Source organism: Amblyomma mixtum, chromosome 1 (genome assembly GCF_055824585.1).
Source record: "Amblyomma mixtum isolate Tamu chromosome 1, ASM5582458v1, whole genome shotgun sequence".
Taxonomy (NCBI): domain Eukaryota; kingdom Metazoa; phylum Arthropoda; class Arachnida; order Ixodida; family Ixodidae; genus Amblyomma; species Amblyomma mixtum.
Window position 1 is genome coordinate 102,147,282 of NC_143012.1, and position 21,564 is coordinate 102,168,845.

A 21,564-nucleotide genomic window follows, 5' to 3' on the forward strand; every position below is an offset into this window, starting at 1 on the left:
CTCGGGCAAGCCGGCCCGGCTCAAAGGAGCGTGCCCTACGTCATCAGGACGCTGCCGCTCTCCGCGCTCGCATTGGCTCCCACTTCCCGTTGTTGCGTTTGCCGCGAGCGGCCCGTCATTAGCCGGTTGGACGCAGGCGGCGAGCTGCGATCGGACGCTGCGGCGCCGTTCGCAACTTCACGCCATGGTGAATCGCACTCGCTTTTCTTTCCACGCATTTAGACCGTTTGTCCAGTCGAATGGCGCAAATCGAGCATGACCGGCCACTTTTCCGCATCCAAAACACTGCGGTTTTCTGGCATCGCAAAGCGCGAGGAAAACTCTATTTTCGTGTGGATTCTGTCACGGGGAACACCAGGAATGCGCTTCCGACCGAGATTAACGGTGCGGGCGCGGTGCACCATGGAATTTGGTCCCGCTGAGCAGGGGACACTCGGCACTCCCTTGGTCCCCTTTACTAGGCAGGTCATCGATCGTGGGTTTGGTACTTTTGTGGCCTGTTCTATGTCTGCATGAGTCTAATTCGTCGGCGGTATTAATTTGGCACTGCATGCGCAAAGGGTCGCCGCCATGGTGGCGATGCCTACGCTCGGCGGCGGCGATGCCTCCGCTCGCCACTTCGCTCTAAGCGGGTCAAGCTCTTCGTGCGCTTCGAGTAATGCTGCTTAAAATGCATGCGTTTGGGTCGGGACCGGAAGAAATTTCGAATAAATCGATATTTCGAGTAAAGCGATTTCGTTATAACGAGGGATTACTGTATTAACATATTAAAACTGAATTCAAGCACTGCATTTTCTGCTGTGGTCACTGGTGTTCAGTGCTTGAATTCAGTTAAAAGGTGTGTTCTGTTTTCTGGCTTTTCCTTATCGCTTTCGTCCTTTCGGATTCCATTCAGACATGTTATTCTGGCCTTATACACCTCGTCACATCTTTTCGTTGTTTTCCTTTTTGCTTTTAAAGACTCATCAACTCTCTTATCGCTTTTAACTCCCCTCGTGTCGAAGGGTTTATTTTATCGTTTTATCATCTTTCACCGACTTCTGACGTTTACTGCAGCTGATAGGTGGCGTGACGATGACCATATATATTCTGTGTGTCTTTCATTAAAGAATTCAGTTGTCAGTAGCGCGTCATCCTGTCATTCTTTCTCGTGGTTGTTCATGTGTTGCACTAACTTTTTTCAGGAAGTATGCACCAACTCGCTCAGCAACAAGTTTTACTTGAAAGCTCTTTTGCTTCATCAATCGCTGCACCCTCGATGCCAAGCCCCCTCGTGAGTCTGGAGGTGCACCTCGGAGGTGATCTTGCACACAGCTCCCAGACGAACTTCGCTGCCTTGGCCTCAGTTCGGGATATGCAGCAGTCTCTCCATGAAATGAGGTTTCACTCTGGTTGTTGCACGTCTTGATGCGGTGCTTTCGGGTTCTGCCGGTATCGAGCGTTTTAGAGCGCAGCTCTTTGGCGTCCGTTCCTGGGTTTCGCGTTGTCGTCGGCCTCGTAACCAGCTCCGCCCCCCTTTCATCCCCCCAGCGCTAGCAGCGACCGACTGATACCGCTGGATGCCGCTGACGCCGCTAGAGAGTCAAGATAACGTGACTGCATAGAACACCGTCGCCGCCATGCAGAAAGAGGAGGAAAGGGTCCCCCCCCCCCCTGTTCTTGTGTGGCGGATAGGGTGCTCTTCAGTTGCCGACGCGCCGGTTATTTCACGTCGACGAATACGTGACCACCTTCCCACGGCTAGACCTGGTTCTTAGCGCTGCGGAAGCGAGGGTATCATATTGTTTGTGTCGGCATCGGCGGCGTTGTCCCTGAAACCAACTCCGCAGCTGGGGTTGACTCACTATCGAAAAGGTGAAACAGCTTATTTGCTGCGCTCAAATTTCGCATTAGGAAGTAACGTAATCGTCGGTAATTTTTTTTTTTTCAAATGCTCCCAATTGGCACTGTGCCACCAGGCTGCCGTGCACTTCTGCGTATTCTGTAGCTTTTTTCTTGAAATAATATAAAGTTTAAGCGCACAACGCATGAAGATAAAAAATTACTCAATAACTATCGACCGATTTCCATACTACCTGTGCTTTCTAAAGGTATTGAGAAAATAATCCACACCAGAATTACCTCATATTTTGATGACAATCGCTTATTACTTGACTTCCAGCATGGCTTTAGGAAGCACAGGTCTACTGAAACGGCGCTTCTAACACAGAAAGAAATTATAATAAAGTCTTTCACAGAAAATAAACTCGCCATTGGTATTTATATCGATTTTTCTGAGGCATTTGACCTCATTAATCATAATATTCTTCTTTCTAAATTAAATAGGTATGGTGTACGTGGCGTAGCGCTAAATTTATTAGAATCCTACTTATCGTACAGAGCTCAGTACGTAGATGTAAACAGAGCAACTTCTTCTACCCTCTCTATAACATGCGGAGTGCCCCAAGGCAGCATACTTGGGCCATTACTGTTTTTAATTTACATAAATGATATTTTCCACTGCACAAGTAGCGCTCATATAGTATCATATGCTGATGACACATCTTTTTTTATCACAGGTACTTCCGAAACAGACATTGAAAAACAAACAAACAGTGCACTTACTCAACTCGGCTTATGGGCAGAAGCAAATTATCTGCGAATAAATCCGATGAAGACAAAAATTATGTTATTCCGTCCTAAGGGAAAGAAAATATCACATCCTATCAAAGCCGTATTCGATAATCAGCCTATTGAACTCGTTGAGTCTGTAAAAACACTGGGAGTAACCTTTTCAAGCAATTTATATTGGAATGCACACATAGAATACATTCGTTCTAAAGTTGCCTCAGCCCTGGGTATACTTGCGCGTTTTAGACACATCTTTCCAACAAAGGTAAAAATCATGCTTTACAATGCGTTAGTACTTTCTAATCTTCAATATTGTAACATAGTTTGGGGCACAACAGGCATAACTAATCTTCGAAAGATACATCTGCTACAGAAAAAAGCAGTGCGGTGTATTGCTAATGTACCATTATTTTCTTCTACCACTAGTCTTTTTGCAAAGTATGAAATTCTTCCCATATTCGCATTTTATACTTACAGACTACTATTAAATTATAAATCTCAATTAAAACACCCCAATAATCTCATCATTTTGCTTGCACAACTCAGAGAAAACACCAGCTGCCGTGACACGAGACATAAAGAAACTTGGTTTGCCCCAACACCAAGAGCCCACTATGTGAATGAATCCGTATGTTATAACCTTCCAACTCTGCTGAACAAATTAATCCAAGAAAAATTTGATATAACCAACAAATCAAAACTTGAAATTCTGGAATATTGCCGGACAAACTGTTTTCCTTGAATTTCAAGTGCCGTTTATTATTTTTATTTAATTTTATTTGCGGTGTTCTTTTGTGATGATTTATGACATTACCTTTTTTTGTGTGTTCGTTAGTGCATGATGTGCATAAGTGGTCTGTAAAATGCTGATTTATTTATTTCTTTCAAGCAGTGAGTGATGTATTCATCTTGCTGATATATTTTTTATGTATGTATGTACGTATGTATGAGTATAGCCATCGTCTTCCTCCTGTACTGTCGGGAATGTAAAGGAGCCGGGACCCTTTGTCAAGCTGTCACCACAGCTTTTAGTCCCGGCTCCTCCTTCGTAACAGAGGAAATAAACTTCAACTTCAACAAGACAAGGACGGTGAAAGAAACGAGAGACAAACGTGTGCTTACTTTGAACAGTTTATTGTGAATAACAAAGCAGCATGCAAAGGCTGATCGTGGCCGGTATCATACATGCGCAGTCTGCAACCATTCAATGACGTCGCAAGTACTGTAATTCCTTGCACGCTAAAGCAATGGACTGCTTTGACGCGCAGTTTTCTCCTAAACTATCTATTATCTCTGCCTCGATAATTTCACGCATTAGTGGGCAGGTACTTCTGGGGACAAAGGTGCATTCTTTGTACAGTGAAAGCTCATTAATTCGACCCCCGTTAATTCAGAAAATCGGATAATTCGACGCGCACGCGAGGTTCCTACAATTATACATAGGAGCCTGTGGGGCGAAACTCTCGTTAATTCTAACAAATTTTGACATGCGTCGGTTAATTCGACTTCACTCCACACCCCGCAAGCCGGGGCTGCGGCAGTGTATCTGTTTTTCCAGCCAGCGTCCGTTCCGGCGGACGCGATTGTTGCGACGCGCGTCTTTTCTCTCTTTCACTCTGTCCTCTTATCTTTCAACTCTCTTCTATCTGCACGTGGCAGCGGTGGTGGCTCGGCTTGAGCCAGGAAGCAGGCCCGTGCACTTTTCCTTTTCATCCTTCTCTCAGTCAGTCGCAACCCCGCCAAGCCGGTGTGCCGAGAGCAAAAAGAAGAAAAAAACACTGCCACGATCGGTGCTACTGTATGGCTGATAGGCCATCCGTATGGTCATCGTCATCAGCAGCGTGAAAGAGGGCGAGGGAAGCGAGGTTAGCGGTGGCCGAAGCACCTGGCGTCTTTTCTTTGTGCTTTGTTGTGTCGCAGCAGTCGTGTTGATATCGTCTCATTTTGGCTTGCGTCGTCGTTTCCACGTGTTCTTGCTGCTACGATCGCGGTTATTTTTTTGGTAATTGCATGCTTTGTCAGCGTGCTTACTGAGCTTCTTGTTGTTGTTGCGACTGAGAGAAGGATGAAAGGAAATTGCACGGGCCTGCCTACTGGCTCCAGCCGAGCCACCACCGCTGCCACGTGCAGATAGAGGAGAGTTAAAAGATCAGAGGAAAGATAAGACGCGCCTTGCAGCAACAACCGCGTCCGCCAAAGCGGACGCTGGCTGAAAAAACAGATAAGCGGCCGAAGCCGCGCGCGCGCTTCACCTCCTCCGCGCGCTGCTTTCAAGTGGGTAGCGCGCAGTGCCTGCGCGTCTCGCTTTTGTGTCCTGTCAGCTGACCGAGGGTGAAATAATTGAAGTGACAGGCGCTGACAACAACCATTCGTCGGAAGGTGGTGATTGTGAGCAGTTGTCCCAAATGCCGAAGTGCACTGTGAAAGAAGCCGCAGAAGCCTTGTCCGTGCGGGAGGACTTCTGTGAACAAATCCCTGATGGTGCATGTGCCGCAGAGCACCTGGCAGCTGTTAGACCTATCATAGTCGCTCAGATTCACTCGAAAAAGCAGACGACGATAACAGATTTCGTTGCCAAATAAAGGTATGTCCTGTTGCGGCAAACATTGTTTTTTTGTTCATTCGATATTTCGACAGTCGGATAATTCGACAATTTTTCGCGGTCCCGTCAGTGTTGAATCAACGAGCTTTAAAGGCACGCAGCTGGATTTCACACTGGGTTCTGTACTCTGGCAGGAAATGGGTGCTTCACTGGGGTCATCGCTTGACTCACACTTTCTACAGCTCGTTTGTCTCTCGTCTCTTTCACCGTTCTCGTCTCGCTGTGCTTTAACTTTTTATCATGTCTCACCAACACGCCCATACAACCACTTTTGTTTTTCTTGAAAACTAAGGTGAATTGCCGCCGGCCTCCGCTCGTTCTGAGAGAAAAGGAGGGGGGGAAAGCAGCATAGGCCCAAAGCAGCTTTACAAACATCACGCACACAAAAAAAGCACAATGGCATCGCTATATCTTGCTACTGGCGATGGCAATGGTGATGAAGGCTTTGGCCGCCTGGGTTGCCGCCTTAAATAGCCAGCTTTCGCTTCCTTGAATAAGCAGTTGGGTAGTCTGTGCGTTTCTACTCCTGCTGTCCTCATGCTTTTGCGCAGTTCCTTGAAAACAAACCAACTAGCCTGGAAGAATGTTCTACTGTATCAAGAAGTAGAAAAAATTTTTCTGAAAGCCGCATCCCCCTTTAAATGAGCAACAGTCAAATTTCAAGCCTCTGGGGTCATGCTGCGAGATGTTGTCATACAGCTGCTGGCTACAGAGCCACCAACTCCACCTTTGGCCTCTCTTGCTGTTTTTGCCTGCATATCTCAACCAGAAAGTCTTGTGGGCGGGCTCCTCGGTTGGCTCAGTTTGCATGGCAATGTGTAGTTCATATTAACAGTGGTGGTACCGATAGTGTTCAAATGAATATGCTGCATTGTATGTAATCCTCTATGGAGCATGGCCATACCAGTTATTACGGTTTGAACAATTCAAAAAGTCCAATTAATGAAATTTTAATTACCGAGCTTTTTACGAAGACGAGGAGTCAGCCTGCCTTCTCTTTTTCTCCTCTGTGCAGTCGGGCCGGAGCAGGCGTGTTGCAGCACAGCCAACCCATTTGCACACCGGTTCAAGGATGGCCGCAAGATTCTCGAGGAGGACTCTAGTCACCAGTGACAATGACGAGATACGCGAACGGGACTCTTGAGACAATGCGGCCCCGCTTCTTCTGCCAGCCTCTGGAGAACTTTGGCAACACCGTCCGCCCGAGGACTATTTATTATTACCGACAAGCTCTCCTCCGCCCCTCCTCCGACCCGCATCCTCTCACCGGTGTGTCACCATTTTGAGGCCAAGTGACTCTGCTGGTGACTGAAAGTGGCGGGCATAGAAATGCATGGACAGAAGTGTAGTGTGCCGGGGGGGAAAAAGAACGAAAAAAAAAAAAAGCACATGCATTTCTACCTGGCAAATTACGTTGCTTCACACCTTTGCCGTTTTTTTTCCCCCCCAAGAGGAGGAGGTGTGGCCACCTGTGCGCACAGTTTTTTTTTCTTTTCCCTGTCTTGTTCTTTCAGCGCTGTTGCCCCCTTCTCAGTTGTTGGTGAATGTTTTCCAGAATAATCTGCTGTCTTTCTTTGTGGCACTGGCTTTTCGTCACACGCTTCCATTTTCCCCCTTCCCAGCCTTTCCTTTGCCACTTGTAACTTGCAGGTTTGTCCACTCTTGACATCTTGTTTCTCCCCACAGCTCTTCTAGAACTGGCAGCGCCCTCACATTTTGCGTCCTTTTTTGTGCGGTGTCGTCGAATGTATGATGCCGTTTGGTATAAAGCGCCATCTGGTACATTTGTGCGGCTTCTGCTTCCCTGCCGTGCACATTCGTGTGCTGGTTGCTGAGAGTGCCTAGAGCAGCAGTCTTGATTGGTGGGGTTGCGTGGCAAAGAGGGATGGAACTGCCCTGCGCCCACCAATATCAAGCCTGTACCCAGCCCACAACAACTGGTCGGTTTATCCCTTTCAGGTGCCATTTTTTGTTTTGGCTGAAATCAATTATTTTTTCACCTAAGTAGCATATTCAGGCCTCAAGAAAGGGAATTTGTTAGTTTTCAAACGTGAAAGACCAGCAGGTAAGTTTTTACAACAATGTGGAGAATTCCATAGAAAGGGTCAGATTTGTTAGAAATAATAACATCGAAATGTTCTCGTGTGTCAGGTAAACACCTTAGGGATCGTGGAATCGCTTTGTGCTTCGAAGGTTCACATTACACTCGAAATTGAGCAAAAGCAATCGATGTTTTCACTCGCGGCAAAATCTGTGTGCACAAAAACGGCGAACAAAGTGCTACCTAGCTCACTCTTGTGTGAAATATTATTTACTGCATTCGCTACATGGTACAAAAGAGCAACTTATTTGCAACAAGAAGGGTGCTCAATTTGACTGAAATAAAGAAATCACTGTTGAGTGCTCCAGTTTCCCAGAAAAAGCTGTTAGTTTGCCACTTACACAATTGTGCACAATGCGCCTGAAAGGGTGTGGGAGGTTTAGCGTCCCAGACTCGGGCGATGAGGGATAGAAATGAGACACGATACCATGGAAGATCATCTGCTAGGCTGCCAGCAGATGGAAAGACAATGGGAATCATGGCTCTTCTACCCGGTTTCATGCTTCAGCCGTGGTAAAATGAATGGAAACTTCCCTCGCAACATCACAAAATGCCAGTACTGGTATAACAGCTGGAGATATTAAAGGTGCACTGAAGAGGATTCTGAACTTGTCTTTTTGCCGCGGGAACTCGACCTACACGTTCCTAGCATTCTTAGAAACTGCGACTTATTGCCCTGTATGGCCGATTCACCTAATTAAATCGAATTAACGTCCGGCTCCCGCCCTTTTTTTTTAATTCTGCCTCGTACGATGGGCGGAGTCGACCAACGCGTGAAGTTCCTTTCAGCCAGCTCCGTGGAGGCTTTGCTTTCACTTTATTTTGTTTTTTAGCTTTCCATGAATAAATAGTTTCATTCGCAGATAATATAGCCGCAAAATAAGCCCTCAAATAAAAATATGCGCGGACTATTTGCTACTACGGACTACTACGTATTACTCCGCCGATGGCAGAGCGGCAAGCCGCCACGGAGCTGGGTGAAAGGCACTCCACGCGTTGGTCGACTCCGCCCACCGTACGAGGCAGAATTAAAAAAAAGGGCGGGAGCCGGACGTTAATTCGATTTAATTAGGAAAATAGGCCACACAGGGCAATAAGTCGCAGTTTCTAAGAATGCTAGGAACGTGTAGATTGAGTTCCCGCGGCAAAAAGACAAGTTCAGATTCCTCTTCAGTGCACCTTTAATAGAGCAGGCTCCCTACAGTACCGGCTAGTTGGTCATCCATAACATATTGCAGTGCAAAGCACAAAGGAGGACGTTGCAAACAGACACCGCAGTGTTTGTCATTGCAGACAGACCACAGTGTTTGTCCATTCTATTGGGGGGCTTGTAAACGTAAGGTACGCTAAAGGGGGATGCCAAATCGAGCGTAATTTAAAGAAGTGCCTCAAGATTACAGATGTCATTTTTACCGAGAGCCAAGCTTCAGCAAGCCACAGAGTTCTGTGAAGTTTAAACTCTGCAGTGACGATTTTTGAGATATTCAGCAACAGCACCTGGTCACGTGAATTCTTCGCCGGCCATGATTGGCTGGTCGCTGTCACTCTCAACAGCGTTTCGACGTGGACGAGAAGCATTTTCGAAATGGGTGGCATGCGTTTCCACATTTAGCCCAAAGGATCATGGGAAAGTGGGAAAGTCGACTGCTACTGCTACTTCCAGTTTGAACTCCCCCCCCCCGCTCGCTTGCTTGCTTCAATAGCAGTTGCTGTGTTAATGTTTGAAGTTTGTTTTATTTACATCGTAGATGTGGGTAGGTCCGGGTAAAAAGTGATCGCAGATCACGTTAGGGACCCCGGACCCCCCTTTACATGGCATACAGGAACAAACATTGGAAGATCGGTCAAACGCTAGAGATAACTTTTTAAACATACGAAATATTTCATACATCATAAAAAAAAGAATATACTTAACGTTTTGTTGCTTATTTAAAGGCAGCTTTAATTTCGCGCAAGCTGCTTTTGGAAATATCGATATTCATGGACTGTAATTGGTTTAATAAGTGTGTCATATTGTAACGTAGCATCTGATTGCCGTAGTTGGTGCGACAAATCGCTTGTTGTACTAATTTATTTGCCCTGCGACATCGCTGATTGTACTGCATCATCGCAAGACCAGTGCAATGTCGACCCTGCTCTGCTGCGTAGTGTGTGTTCGCACTTAATGCAACTAAAGTAATGTAAATGGTGCGGGGCTTTTTATGCATATGTAGTGTGATATGTTGACTCGCTGTGCGCACAGTGGCACATGTGGATAGTTTGCTATTGTCAGATGCAACTCGAGAACAGAGGGGAAATTCCCCTCACAGGAGCACCTCCAGCCAATTGTGTTGACCGATTCTCCAGCCATTGACCGATCCCCGTGGGCCTGGAAATCGCAGGGGTTGATAGATGATTGAGGGAAATAACCACGGTGCAATCGGATTGACTGTGGCGTCATGAAAAGCGGTCGATGCCATTGGCTGGAGGGCCCTCTTTGAGGGGCGTCTGCTGGCAGTCTTTGCACACTGTGAAGAAAATACATGTTTGCTAAACTGTGCACATTTCAGCCATAGTTTAAACTCGCGTGAAACCAACTCGGTGCTTATGCAGAACAGCCACCTTATGCTGGCATATTATAGCCATGATAAAACACACCTTTCGTTATTTCCATCTTCTGGGCTCGGGACACGTTCATACGCAGCGCGCACCGATCTTGCGGTAATGCCATAAAATGAGCGATGGCGCAGCACAAATGAGTGAGCAAATGATGCCTGATTGCTATGCAATAGGCAGGGTGCGGGAGAAAATTGGAACCGGAAATAGCTGGCAGATAATTTTCCCATGATTCTTTGCATTCATTCTTCATTCCCCCTCTTTCCTGTGGGGGCATGCTCCTTGGCAAGAGATATTTATTTTGCTTTCACAATACAGAGTACGGTACGGTACAGAGGCGAACGGCAATTCACAGCAATATAGAAGACAAAAAAGGTAAGGGGGCCAAGTACTGAACTTGAGGAACCCCAGAACCAAGTGGTACGGTAGAGAAATAAGCGTCATTAATGCTGACACAAGAAGAAGGAAATCCACGGATCCAGTTAAGAACTGCAGGGTCAATGTTCAGCACACTTAGTTTATGTAATAAGTACCAGTAAGTTAACTATCGAATGCTTTACCAAAGACGAGAAATGTGCAGTCAGACGAAAAAGCAAAGTCCAAAGTGCAAGTCGTAAGTGGAGGAAAGTTGGGTGTTCAGCGTCCCAAAGCGACTCGGGCTACGAAGGAAAGTAGTTGAATGTCACAAGAGAAAAAACTGATGGTGAAAAGCATGTAATAATATTTACTGAGAGGTTTACAGGGAAGCAGCCTCTAGTAGGCCGCTGCCCTTACAATACTAGGTGGAGCCCCCTATGCATGGACCCCCCATTGGTCTGGACGGCCACACGAGCTCGCTGAACCAGGGCTTGTTGGGCAGTTAGGTCCAGGCAGCCGAGCAGGGCCGCCTCACAGTCCTCTCGAGAGGAGGGGAATGGGTCAGGGGCGGAAGAGAAGGATCTTGCTGGCATGCCCAGACAATGTGGAAGGTGTCGGCCACCTCCCCACAGAAAGAGCAGAGAAGGAAGGATCAAAATGTTTGAGTACTGCCGGGCACAGTAGAATGTTAGTATAGAGTCTAAGTATTCTTTCGCCTGCTTTTCCTAGCCCCTTGAGAGGGAGGAGCCGGGCACTGACTGTGCGAGTCCCGGTAATGAACGGATATATCTTTGAATGTTAAAAGAGGACAGGTGTCCTGATCCTGATCGGGAGGGTCTACGTCGGGGGCCCGGTTAGTGAGTGCGCGTGCGGCCGAGGTGACGGTCTCGTTGCCTGGTAAGCCCTGCCCAGGTATCACCGAACATTAGAATGGTGTTATAAAAATGTTATGTAAGTTGGAGTAATGTTACATGTTGCATAGTAACTTTACATTAACATTACAAATTAACATATAACGTTATAAGTTGCATAGGAAACGTTACTTTCGCATTCTAAACAAACGTTGTTTTAATATAATCTAAATTTTATAATGTTAGAGTCGCAACTATAAAACAACATTGCAAATATATTTCGAGCACGGACTTCCAGACATTTTCTCACTGTGCTTAGAGTAAAGACGTTTTTCAACTAACAGTACCTTGTAACCACATCTCTTAGTACTCACCATAGATTACATGAAGAGCCCCATTATTTTGTCGCAAAACTTTAGTTATTACCCATTCCCCACTGTCACTCATGGTACATCCCGCAGTAGCGAGTATATAAGCTCGGCGGCATGATATCTGTTCGGAGGTGAGTGAATACGAGTTGCTGTGCTGTAGTGTAGTGGAGAAGGTGTCACTCTTGTTGGTTCTTGCGAAGTGTTGTAAGTTGTGTGCCGTCACCACTGGCAGGCCTGCATGCTTGTGCGGGGCTGCTTCACCATTTTCGAGAATGTTGCATTTATGTTGTTTACATGTTCCATGAATGTTTGGGGAAGGTTATTCGAACATTTATATGTAACATTACAAAAACATTAGAAAAAAGCAACATTAAGTACATTGAATTTGAGCGTAACAAAAATGTAACATTATCGCAATGTTTCGATGCTACCTGGGTGGTGACCTGGTGTCCAAATGAGAAATCATATCGTGGGGTTCTGATCCCGAGCTGCTCTTCGAAGTACTCTTTGCGTTGTAGGCGTTATCCAGCCCAGCTCATAATTTCGCCAGATCCCTCACGAGTCGGATAAGATTATTTAGATTGAGGGTGGGAAGCAGCAAGGCTGACTGCTACCTCCTCTGCGTGGGTTGCGTTAGGGGCCTTAAAAGTGAGGCCGTCCACCTGTCTTTCCTCGTGAATGACTGCAGCCGTGTACCATCCTCCCCTGGAATGGTGTGGGCCTGCAACGTCTACGTAGAAAATGCCGTGTTTGGAGCCATAACGGTGGTGTAGGGCATTCGCCCGCACCTGACGCCGTCCATTGTGGTCTCTCCACTTTGGTAGGAGGGTGTGGAACACGGAGGGCGCTTCTCCATAGTTCGGGCGCTCGTACTGCTTTCCTCAATGTGATGGTCTTGTGGTATATGTAGCCGGTCCAGAAGGCGACGACCGGACAGTCTGGGCAAGATATGCGAGGTGCGCCTCGCGCAGCTCCCGGTAGGTGTTCAGGCACAGCGCTCGAGAGAACAAAATAAGAACAAAAAAACACCTGTAGAAACGTCACACGAGTAGCCCGTCTTTGCGCAAATTGTTTTAAGCATTTTTCTTTCCTCTCACCATACGATCCCTTTAATTGGTTGCATGGTTACTAGCCAAAGTACAATTGACCGTTTGAAATTCGCGCACTGTGACGTCACGACCATTTCGACCAATTGAAAACATACCATCTGTTAGGCGCGGCCACGGAGCTCCGTGGGCGCGGCGGCGGCTCCTCGAGGAGCAGGTAGGAGCAAGGGTGTCCACGCGACGAGCGGTTAGAAAAACAAAACAGGCTCTGCTAGCTTCTTGGAAGTCCCACAGTTTCACTTTGTGCTCCGGCGGCCACTAAGAAAGCGAAACACTCCTTTATGGGTTTATGGGCTTTAACATCCCACATCAAGTCCGGGTATGCGGGACGCCGTAGTGGAAGGCTCCAGATAATTTCGACCACCTCGAGTTCTTTAAAGTGCACTGATATGCATAGTGCACGGACCCCTAGCAGTTCGCCTCCAGCGAAGTGTGACAGCAGCGGCCGGGGCACTTTATTTTGTTCGTTCTTTTTTCTTGGGTTTGGTTTTGTAGAGTCCGGTGAAATTTAAATTTTCAGGAAATACAATGCGCAGTAACTGTCCCACTTCTAGGTGTCTTGAGGGGAGCGAGGGAGGAAGGTGTGAATGAAAGGAGAGAAAGCTTGTGTCGTTGGTCTATTGGTGTAGGGTGTCTGAACGTCCCAAAGCAGCTTAAGGCTACGAGAGACGCCTTAGTGAAGGGCTCCGAAAATTCCGACCACCTGGGGTTCTTTAACATGCACTGACATCGCACAGCACACGGGCCTCTAGAATTTCGCCTCACTCGAAATTCGACCGCCGTGGCTGGGATCGAACCCGCATCTTTCGGGTCGGCAGCCGAGCACCATAACCACTGATCTACCGTGGCAGCAAAAAAGAAGAGGAGCCTTTGTGGAGCGCTCAGGAATAATTTCGACCACCTGGGGATCTTAACGTGCACTGAAATCGCACAGCACACGGGCGCCTTTTGCATTTCGCCTCCATCAGAACGCGGCCGCCGTGCGGCTGGGCTTGAACCCGAGTACTGGGCTGGGCTTGAGCCGAGCACACTCACCACTGATCCAGGATTTAAATTCTGCTATTCAAATGTGCCCCATGAGGGCAGTAGTAAACATTCATTGTGTAATCAAAGTAATTTTAATAACTTTCAAGTTATTTCACTCTCTTCCTTCTACCTCCCATCGCCTCTTTGATGGTAACTAATGCCTCTCACACACTCTGGGGCTACCCCCAAACCCGGCCGCCTGTCTGGCCCAGGAACGCCACCTCACCCTTCTTAGTGCTCCTAGCGGGCACTGTCTCACAGCGCCCCACGACACCCGACCTCACCTTCTCTCGGGGTTCACTTTCCTTTCACTGGCAGGTGACAGCCAAAACTCTTCCTAGTGACCACTTTCTCATCCATACTACCACCTCTCTTTCCCACATCCCTCGATGTCATCTGGTAACACTGATTGGCACGCCTTTCAATCCTACGACTAGACGTCACGCATCTACGCAGTGCTGATGTCCAGTAGCCGTCGCGTTCAGTCTCGTCATCCGATGCCAGGCCCAGACCCCTACCTTCTCCGAAAAACGTAGCGCGAAACACAAGACACAGGTAAGGTGAAGACAGGACACGAGCGTGTCTTCACCTTACCTGTGTCTTGTGTTTCGCGCTACGTTTTTCGAAGATGCAATTGCTCCGACTAGCCCAGTTCAGCTTACTTGTGCCCTACCTTCTCCGTTCGTGGCATTGCCATAAACGTCGCCAACGCTCCTTCCGCCCCAAACCTCAAAATGCTCAACTTTCCTCCCAGATCACTGTTTTGCGGGCGTAGATCGTTGCCCGCTGCGCCTCGAGCACTCGAGTTAGAGGTCGAGATCCACTAATTTGGCTGCGTAGGCTTTGTGAACGAGAAGACAAGACGCGGGGTCCTGTTGGAACGTCATGTAATTTGAAAGTGTGGCGCCTAGGCCTGGCTCGTGGAGGGCAACCACGGCTGGTAGGGACTCGAAGGTTTCAAGGTACGTGGAGGCAGAAATTGGCCCGCTTAGTGCGGTCTTTAAAGCCTCAGTGCCACTGTGTTATTCAAGTTGACATGGCCGAATTGGAGAGCCATGCATGCTTTCCCTGGCAACACGACTCAACTGGCACAGAAACTTCGGGACCAGTATCTGTGTACAGACCAAGACCCCTGTGGATCTGCGTACTCTTATGCAGGCGGAGAGAACATGGAGCTGGATCAACCTTTCCAATTCCATGATCTGTGGGCGGCTCTCGCCAAAATGAAATGGGGCACTGCACCAGGAAGGGATAAGGCAACCGTCAAGCTTTTGACGAACCTGCCCGACTTGGCATGCCAGTCCCTCCTCGACTACATCAATGCAATTTGGCGCGGGGACACCCCCCTGCCAATCGACTGGAAAACAGCTCTGGTCACTTTTATTCCTAAAGCATGCAAACCAATTGACACGGATAAACTTCGCCTTATCTCTCTCACCTCTTGTGTGGGCAAACTAATGGAGACGATGGTGCGAGATCGGTTATCTGCATATCTTGAACACAAAACATGTCTTTGCGAGCACCATGTTTGGATTCCGCCCACACAGATCCGCATAGGATGTCCTCCTGCAACTCAATCGGGAAGTCCTTGACCCCCTCAAATGCACCCATAATGACCAGGTAGTACATGCCTTGGATCTTAAAGGGGCATTTGACAGTGTAACACACGAGATCCTACTCGCCAGCCTAAGCCAGACTGTTGTTGTTGTTGTTGTTGTTCACCTCATGGGATGGCGCATACCCACAGAGGGGGATCGGCCAAGAAGAGGGGTGCATAGAGAGTTTTTGAGATTTTTTGCTTGTTTGTTTAGTTTTGTTTTCTGGGGTAAAATAAATAGATAAATGAAGTAATAAATAGAAATAGCAGAATGCTAGGGAAAAGAATCTTTATGAGAAAGCAGAAAGACTAAAAAGAAACAGGGCAAGCATAACGCACGCAGGAGCTGGACTCAGCAAGATCTCTAGCAGAGGGAGTTGATTAAGAAATAAATGAATGAAAAAAAATAATAATAGTAATAGTAACGGTGGATAGAAAAAAAAAAAGTAATGATGAGTAAAAAATTAAATAAATAAATAAAGAATAAAATATTAGCAAGGTAACCGTTTAGATTCCAGTAAAAAATTTTGAAAGGCGGTAAAAACAGACCTGTGGCTGTAACCGAGAATGGTGGCCCCAAATGACAAAATGATCGGGCTGCTCAAACTAAGGCCAAGCTGTTGCAGTGGTTGCTCTAAATATCGACGTCTCATCATGGTGAAGCGTCGACAAAACAACAAAAAATGGTCTATTGATTCTTGTTCACCACAGAATGCGCAGACGGGAGAAAGCGCCAAACCAGACCTGTGCAAATAAAAATTTAAGGGGGGAATCCGGCAGCGCAGCCTAGTTAGAGAGACTTCAAGCTGTCGCGAATGGCATGATTTCCTGCTCCACGGATACTGAAGATGCAGGAAATCATCAGATCTTAAAATTGATCCTGATGTCATGCCTAACAAAATGCTTCTCCGAAACCTCGCTGCTGTGATGTACGCTGTAGCCGGGAGAATAGGTAGCACGGGGCCATTGAGGGACGCTTTTGCCAGGCTATCAGCCACTTCATTGACTGTCACACTGCTATGACCCGGTACCCATATCATATGTAAAAGGCTCAAATGGGGAGGAAGTAATGATAAGAAGGTGTTGAGGATTGGAGAATCCGTAGCTGAGGCAAGGGACAAGCACAAAGAAAAGGAGTCAGTAATGACAGCCACTGCGGAGAAAGATGGGTCTAGTTTCCGAAGAGCAAGCACCACCGCCAGAAACTCCGCTTGGAAAATTGGGGTGAAATCCGGAAGACGCACAGAAAAAGACCAATCCAGAAGTGGGCAATATACCTTTTCATCACATTGGGAGGCGTCAGTAGCAATCATTATGGAAACAGGTAGGCTTTTTAAATGGTCTTCTAAAAATCCATTTAAAATGCTTGATGGTAAATGCTTTGCATTCTTCGGGAAAATGTCATCATAGACAATTTTCACGGCCGGCCCACTCTTCTGTGTCGGAAGTATGTCAGACAGGAGTACATTTAACGGGTGAAGTAAAGATTGTACCAGTACTACCTGCGGTGTATGAAATCGAGGCCAGTGGATTCCAAAAAAGAAGGTCGGCTGGCAACAAAACACAGACGAGGAACGGTGGAAACTTGAGTCATATATCGTGAGGTACGTCTGAACAGTGAGAAATTTAAATCTAGATACTAAAGGTGGAATTCGAGCTTCAAGGTAAAGTACGTCATTGGCTACAAATTTAGGGAGGCCAAGGCACAACCGTAGAGCTTCCCGCTCTAAAAGAACAAGCGGGCGAATTTTGTAAGCAGCTGAACCAGAAAACAGCACTGATCCAAATTCTAACATTGGTCGGACGTACATAACATAAATCATTAAAAGTGCATCTCTCCGCATTCCAGACCGGGGATTGCTTAATCTACGCAACATGCCCACAGCACGAGTGCCTTTCGCTGCAACATGGTCAATGTGAGAGCGCCATGTGAGCTTGTCGTCATAAATGACACCAAGATATTTTAAAGACTGAACTTGGGGAATAATTTGTTGCTTGTAAGTTAGAGAAAGAGCAACAGGATCTTGGAGTCGGAAAACAAGGGTAGCGCATTTGCTAACATTTAAAGTGAGTCGTAGGCCACCCAACCAACTCTCAAGCAAGTTCAGGTAAGATTGCAGACGCACGTAAAGAGATTGAATGTCAGGAGCAGCCGAGAAAAAAGCAATGTCGTCCGCATAGACGTACGTGCGAATTTCGTGATGACTGGGAATTGAGCTCAGTAGAATGTTGAAGAGTATGGGTGAAAGGATTGCCCCCTGAGGAACACCTCTAGTTTTTTGTTTATACCATCCAGAGTTGACACCATGGAGTGTACAATAAAACTGCCTCTTATCTAGGAACGCTGATAGCCAAGCAATTATGTAGTGTGGAAACTGCAGAGTCTGCAGTCTTTGCAATAATATGGTGTGTTCCACACTGTCGTAAGCTTTGGCTACATCTAATGTAACCAAAGCAGCATGCATTTTTTGACGCCGCGCAAGGAGGATTCGACTTTCGAGGTCAACATGGGCATTCCATATTGAACATTTTCGACGGAAACCGATTTGACAGTGACTGAGGATATTTTCACTATCCACAAACTCCGAAATACGTAGGAGCAAGACCCTTTCAATTAATTTAACCACATTGGATGTCAATGAAATAGGTCTAATATTTTCCAGAGAATAGCCGCCGCCATTACTTTAGGTAAAGGAATCACTTTGGCGAGTTTCCATTCAGGAGGAATCCAAGCATGATTGATGGAATCATTTACTAGCTGTAATAAAGAGTTAGGATACTCCTCAAAGAGGATCTTTATCATTTTTGAAGTTACCCTATCAGGTCCAGGAGCAGCTGATGGTAACCTCAGCACTATAGGCGAAAGTTCTGAGAGGGTAACCTGAGGGACAAGCTTAATCTGATCCACTGACGCTACACACACGGAGTGCAAAGGTAGTGCAGACGAGAAACGCTTCTCTAATCCTTTGGCAATGGTTTCAATGGTGTCTGTTCCTTCTTGCGGAGTCAAGACACATGAGGGAAAATTACCTGGGGCCGGTACCTTTTTCCGCGAGTGTAAAAATCTGAAAAGTGCACGTCGGTTTCCTGATTTCGTCAGGAAATCGAAACGCTCAGATTCATAATCGTCTTTAGCGCGCGAAACCGTGCGTTTAAAAGTGGCTGCAATAAACTTATAATCATGCCAATTTTTCGGGCACTGATTGTGGAGGAGCTTCTTCCATGCAGCCTTTCTGCGTCTGTAGTCCCGCGTACAGTCTGCATTCCACCACCTTGTTGAATTGGTCCCTTTTGATGTACGCACCAGGAATTCGGACTTTTTGCGGCATTCCTCAATAGCCAAGCAAATGTCTTTTGAATTATGATCGTCTTCAGAACTTAACGCTGACGCAAGAGAAGAGCGCAAAGTAACCTGGAACTGGTGTGGCCCCAACACATTCCGATCATCATCGTCATCAGCCTCACTACGCCCGCTGCAGGGCCAAGGGCGTCCGCAGAATATTTTGCAGGGGGGGGGCCCATTGGTTGTTGGCGCCGGAGGGGGGGGGGGGGTATATTCGTAGCAAAAAGGCACTATTTGCGGAGTAAATTTATTTATTTATATATAAATAAAAAAAATAAGTAAAATACGCACATGAAAGAAAAATTACAAACAGCAAATTAAAGCGCGGCTAGGAGAGATACATTAAAGTTTATCAACGAAAAACAATTAAAATTAATAAAAAATACAAAAAGATACTATCACTTCGTGGAGAAGAGTGCTCAGTCTTGCTGTATACGGGTTCTCGACTCACCCGGATTGATGACCAGCACACAGCACAATATGTTCACAAACACGTAACTACTGTCACTCAGTCAGTCTTCCTTGAACAGCAACTGTAGGCGCCTCGGATTTTTCTGGGCGAATTGTGTAATTACACGGGTGATAAATTCATTTCTGTGCTTCACTACACGCTCTCGGTGCATACTCATCATACACATTGAATGGAAAAACGGTTGAACGCGTACGTTGAAAACAAAAGACAACTATATATACAACAAAAACTTCTTTACAAGATAAATGCACGCTCGCCGCTTCATACACCTCGCTCCATCTTGCTCGCGCATCCGCACAGTCGAGCAACCGCACACACACTGCTCGCCGCTCGTCGTTTTCTCGTCCGCTGTCTTGGTTGTCCTGACCTTCGTTGACAACCGGCCACTAAAAACACCGAAGCACAAACACAGAGGCGCGCACACGTGCAAGGGCTTACTTGCCGCAATATCCCCGAATGCGCACTTTGGGGGGTGAAAGGAACGCCGCGCGACTTCCGAGGGGAAGGAACACTCGCCACTCCGGTCGGAAAATTTGTTGTGTTTTTATGGGGTTCAGAGCCCCAAAACGCATTAGGCTATGAGGGACGGAGTAGTACAGAGTTCCGGATAATGTCGACCACCTGGGTCTGGGTCTCTTTACCGTGCACTGACACGCACAGTACATGGGCGCTGTTGTGATTTGAGACCCAGCCAGAGGTTACAGGCGAGCCAGGCAGGCGCCATCGGTCTGCGTTGACCAAAGGCGCTGGTTTTCGGAGAAGACGCAAGAAATGCTGGTGTGGGGGCGCCTCTGGAGACTGCGTCGCCGTGAACAAAAGCAGCTAATCCCCTTTGCCGAAGATTCTGAAAGCGGCGCTTCTACCGAACTGCGCTCTCCCGTGGATCGGAGGAGACAGCGAGCGGCGGCTGCGGTGCCAACCCACCGCCCGCTTGACCCTGAGCAGCCCGACAAAGCGGGGGTGGATACGGCTGATTTGTCCTTCCCTCCTGAAGAATTCATCGGTGGCCGGCGTACGAACGTATCCTGATTATAGCGAGCGACGAAGGCGAAAACAAGATGCTCTGTGCACTGTCTGCCTCCGTGCCTCTATCTCTCTAGAGATCAAAGAAACAGACACCGATCGTAAGAAGGCTCAAACACATGCTCGCCGGTGCCGCTGTATGTCTGCAACAGGTCGCCTTTTAGTAGAGCTAACGATGGCGTGGTTTGAAAACGGCGGAACGACGCCCGCCCGGACGCGGCATTTCGCAGATGTGACCCAAAGCGTGGAAGCGGGGCTGCTTTTACCCTTTTGGCTGAGCGCACCACCGCCCCTGGCGTGCGGCCATCACTCACGGTTCGAGTGAGTGATTTTCCAGGGGGGTGCAGCCGCCCCCCCTTGCCCCCCCCCCCCCCCCCTCCGGACGCCCATGTGCAGGGCAAAGGATCCCATGTCTCTCCAATTCACCCTCTCCTTCGCTGGTAGCGGCCACCGTATTCCCGCATATTTCTTATTCTTATCCGCCTACCTAACTTTATGCCGCCCCCTGCTACGCTTGCCTTCTCTTGGAATCCCTTCACTTCACATGCCCTGCCCAAGCCCATTTCTTCCTCTTGATTTAGGATAGGATGTCATTAACCCCCGTTTGTTCCTTCATCCACTCTGTCCGCTTGCAGTCTCTTAATGTTACACCTGTACCATTTTTCTTTCCATACCTCGCTACGTTGTCCTTAACTTAAGCTTAACCCATTTCGTAAGCCTCCACGTTTCTGCCCCATAGGTGAGTACCGGTAAGGTACAGCTGTTGTATACTTTTCTCTTGAGGGATATTGGTAAACTGCCATTCATGATCCGAGAGAACCTGCCATATGTGCTCCACCCCATTCTTATTCATCTAGGTAGTTCCCTCTCATGATCCAGATCAGCTGTCACTACCTGCCCTAAATAGACATATTCTACTTCCAGCACCTCGCAACCTCCGTAAGGTGGGGGACCAGGTGGGCCGCATGGTCCGCCGGGTTTCCAACAAATGCGGGGGGGTTACGAAGTAAGGATATGCCTTGCTGCTGGCAAACGCCTTTGTAACCAGTCGAATTCTCTATTCGACTCCTTATCTCCACCTATGGAAACAAGAGCTAGGAGGATGTTTTGAGGCCATCCTTCGCAAAATTGTTAAGCGTGCCCTTGACCTCCCCGTCACTACTTCAAACAGCCAGCTTATGGCCCTTGGGGTGGTGAATACTTAATTCAGGGAGCCCCGGGAGGTGCACTTACAAACCAGCACATGCGCTTGTCGCTAACGGAGTCGGTTCGCCGCCTTCTTGCTCGACTTCATATCCAACACACCACTCCCATAGGATACACATCCCAGAACTGTGGAGACGCGCCCTCCATGTGCGACCTCTTCAGCCAACATGTCACACGAAGCAATGCTAAAAGTTTTCAGAACACGTTTAGAGATGTGTGTCCGTGGTGCCACCAAACATCCACTCTACATCACGTCACGTGGGAACGCCCTCTAATAAGGGCTATCGATCCCATACGCAGTGCA

At 47.5% G+C, this 21,564-nt stretch overlaps 1 protein-coding gene across 1 annotated transcript in view; it reads left to right on the forward strand.

The window, feature by feature from the left end:
* cdi (serine/threonine kinase) overlaps positions 1–6,996 on the forward strand; it is a 43,227-nt gene extending 36,231 nt beyond the window's left edge. Inside the window, exon 7 of the mRNA XM_089555222.1 lies at positions 6,228–6,996. Within this exon, the coding sequence (XP_089411348.1) occupies positions 6,228–6,325 (98 nt within the window). The 3' untranslated portion in view covers positions 6,326–6,996. The remainder of the gene's footprint in view (positions 1–6,227) is intronic.
* Positions 6,997–21,564: the final 14,568 nt, after the last annotated feature.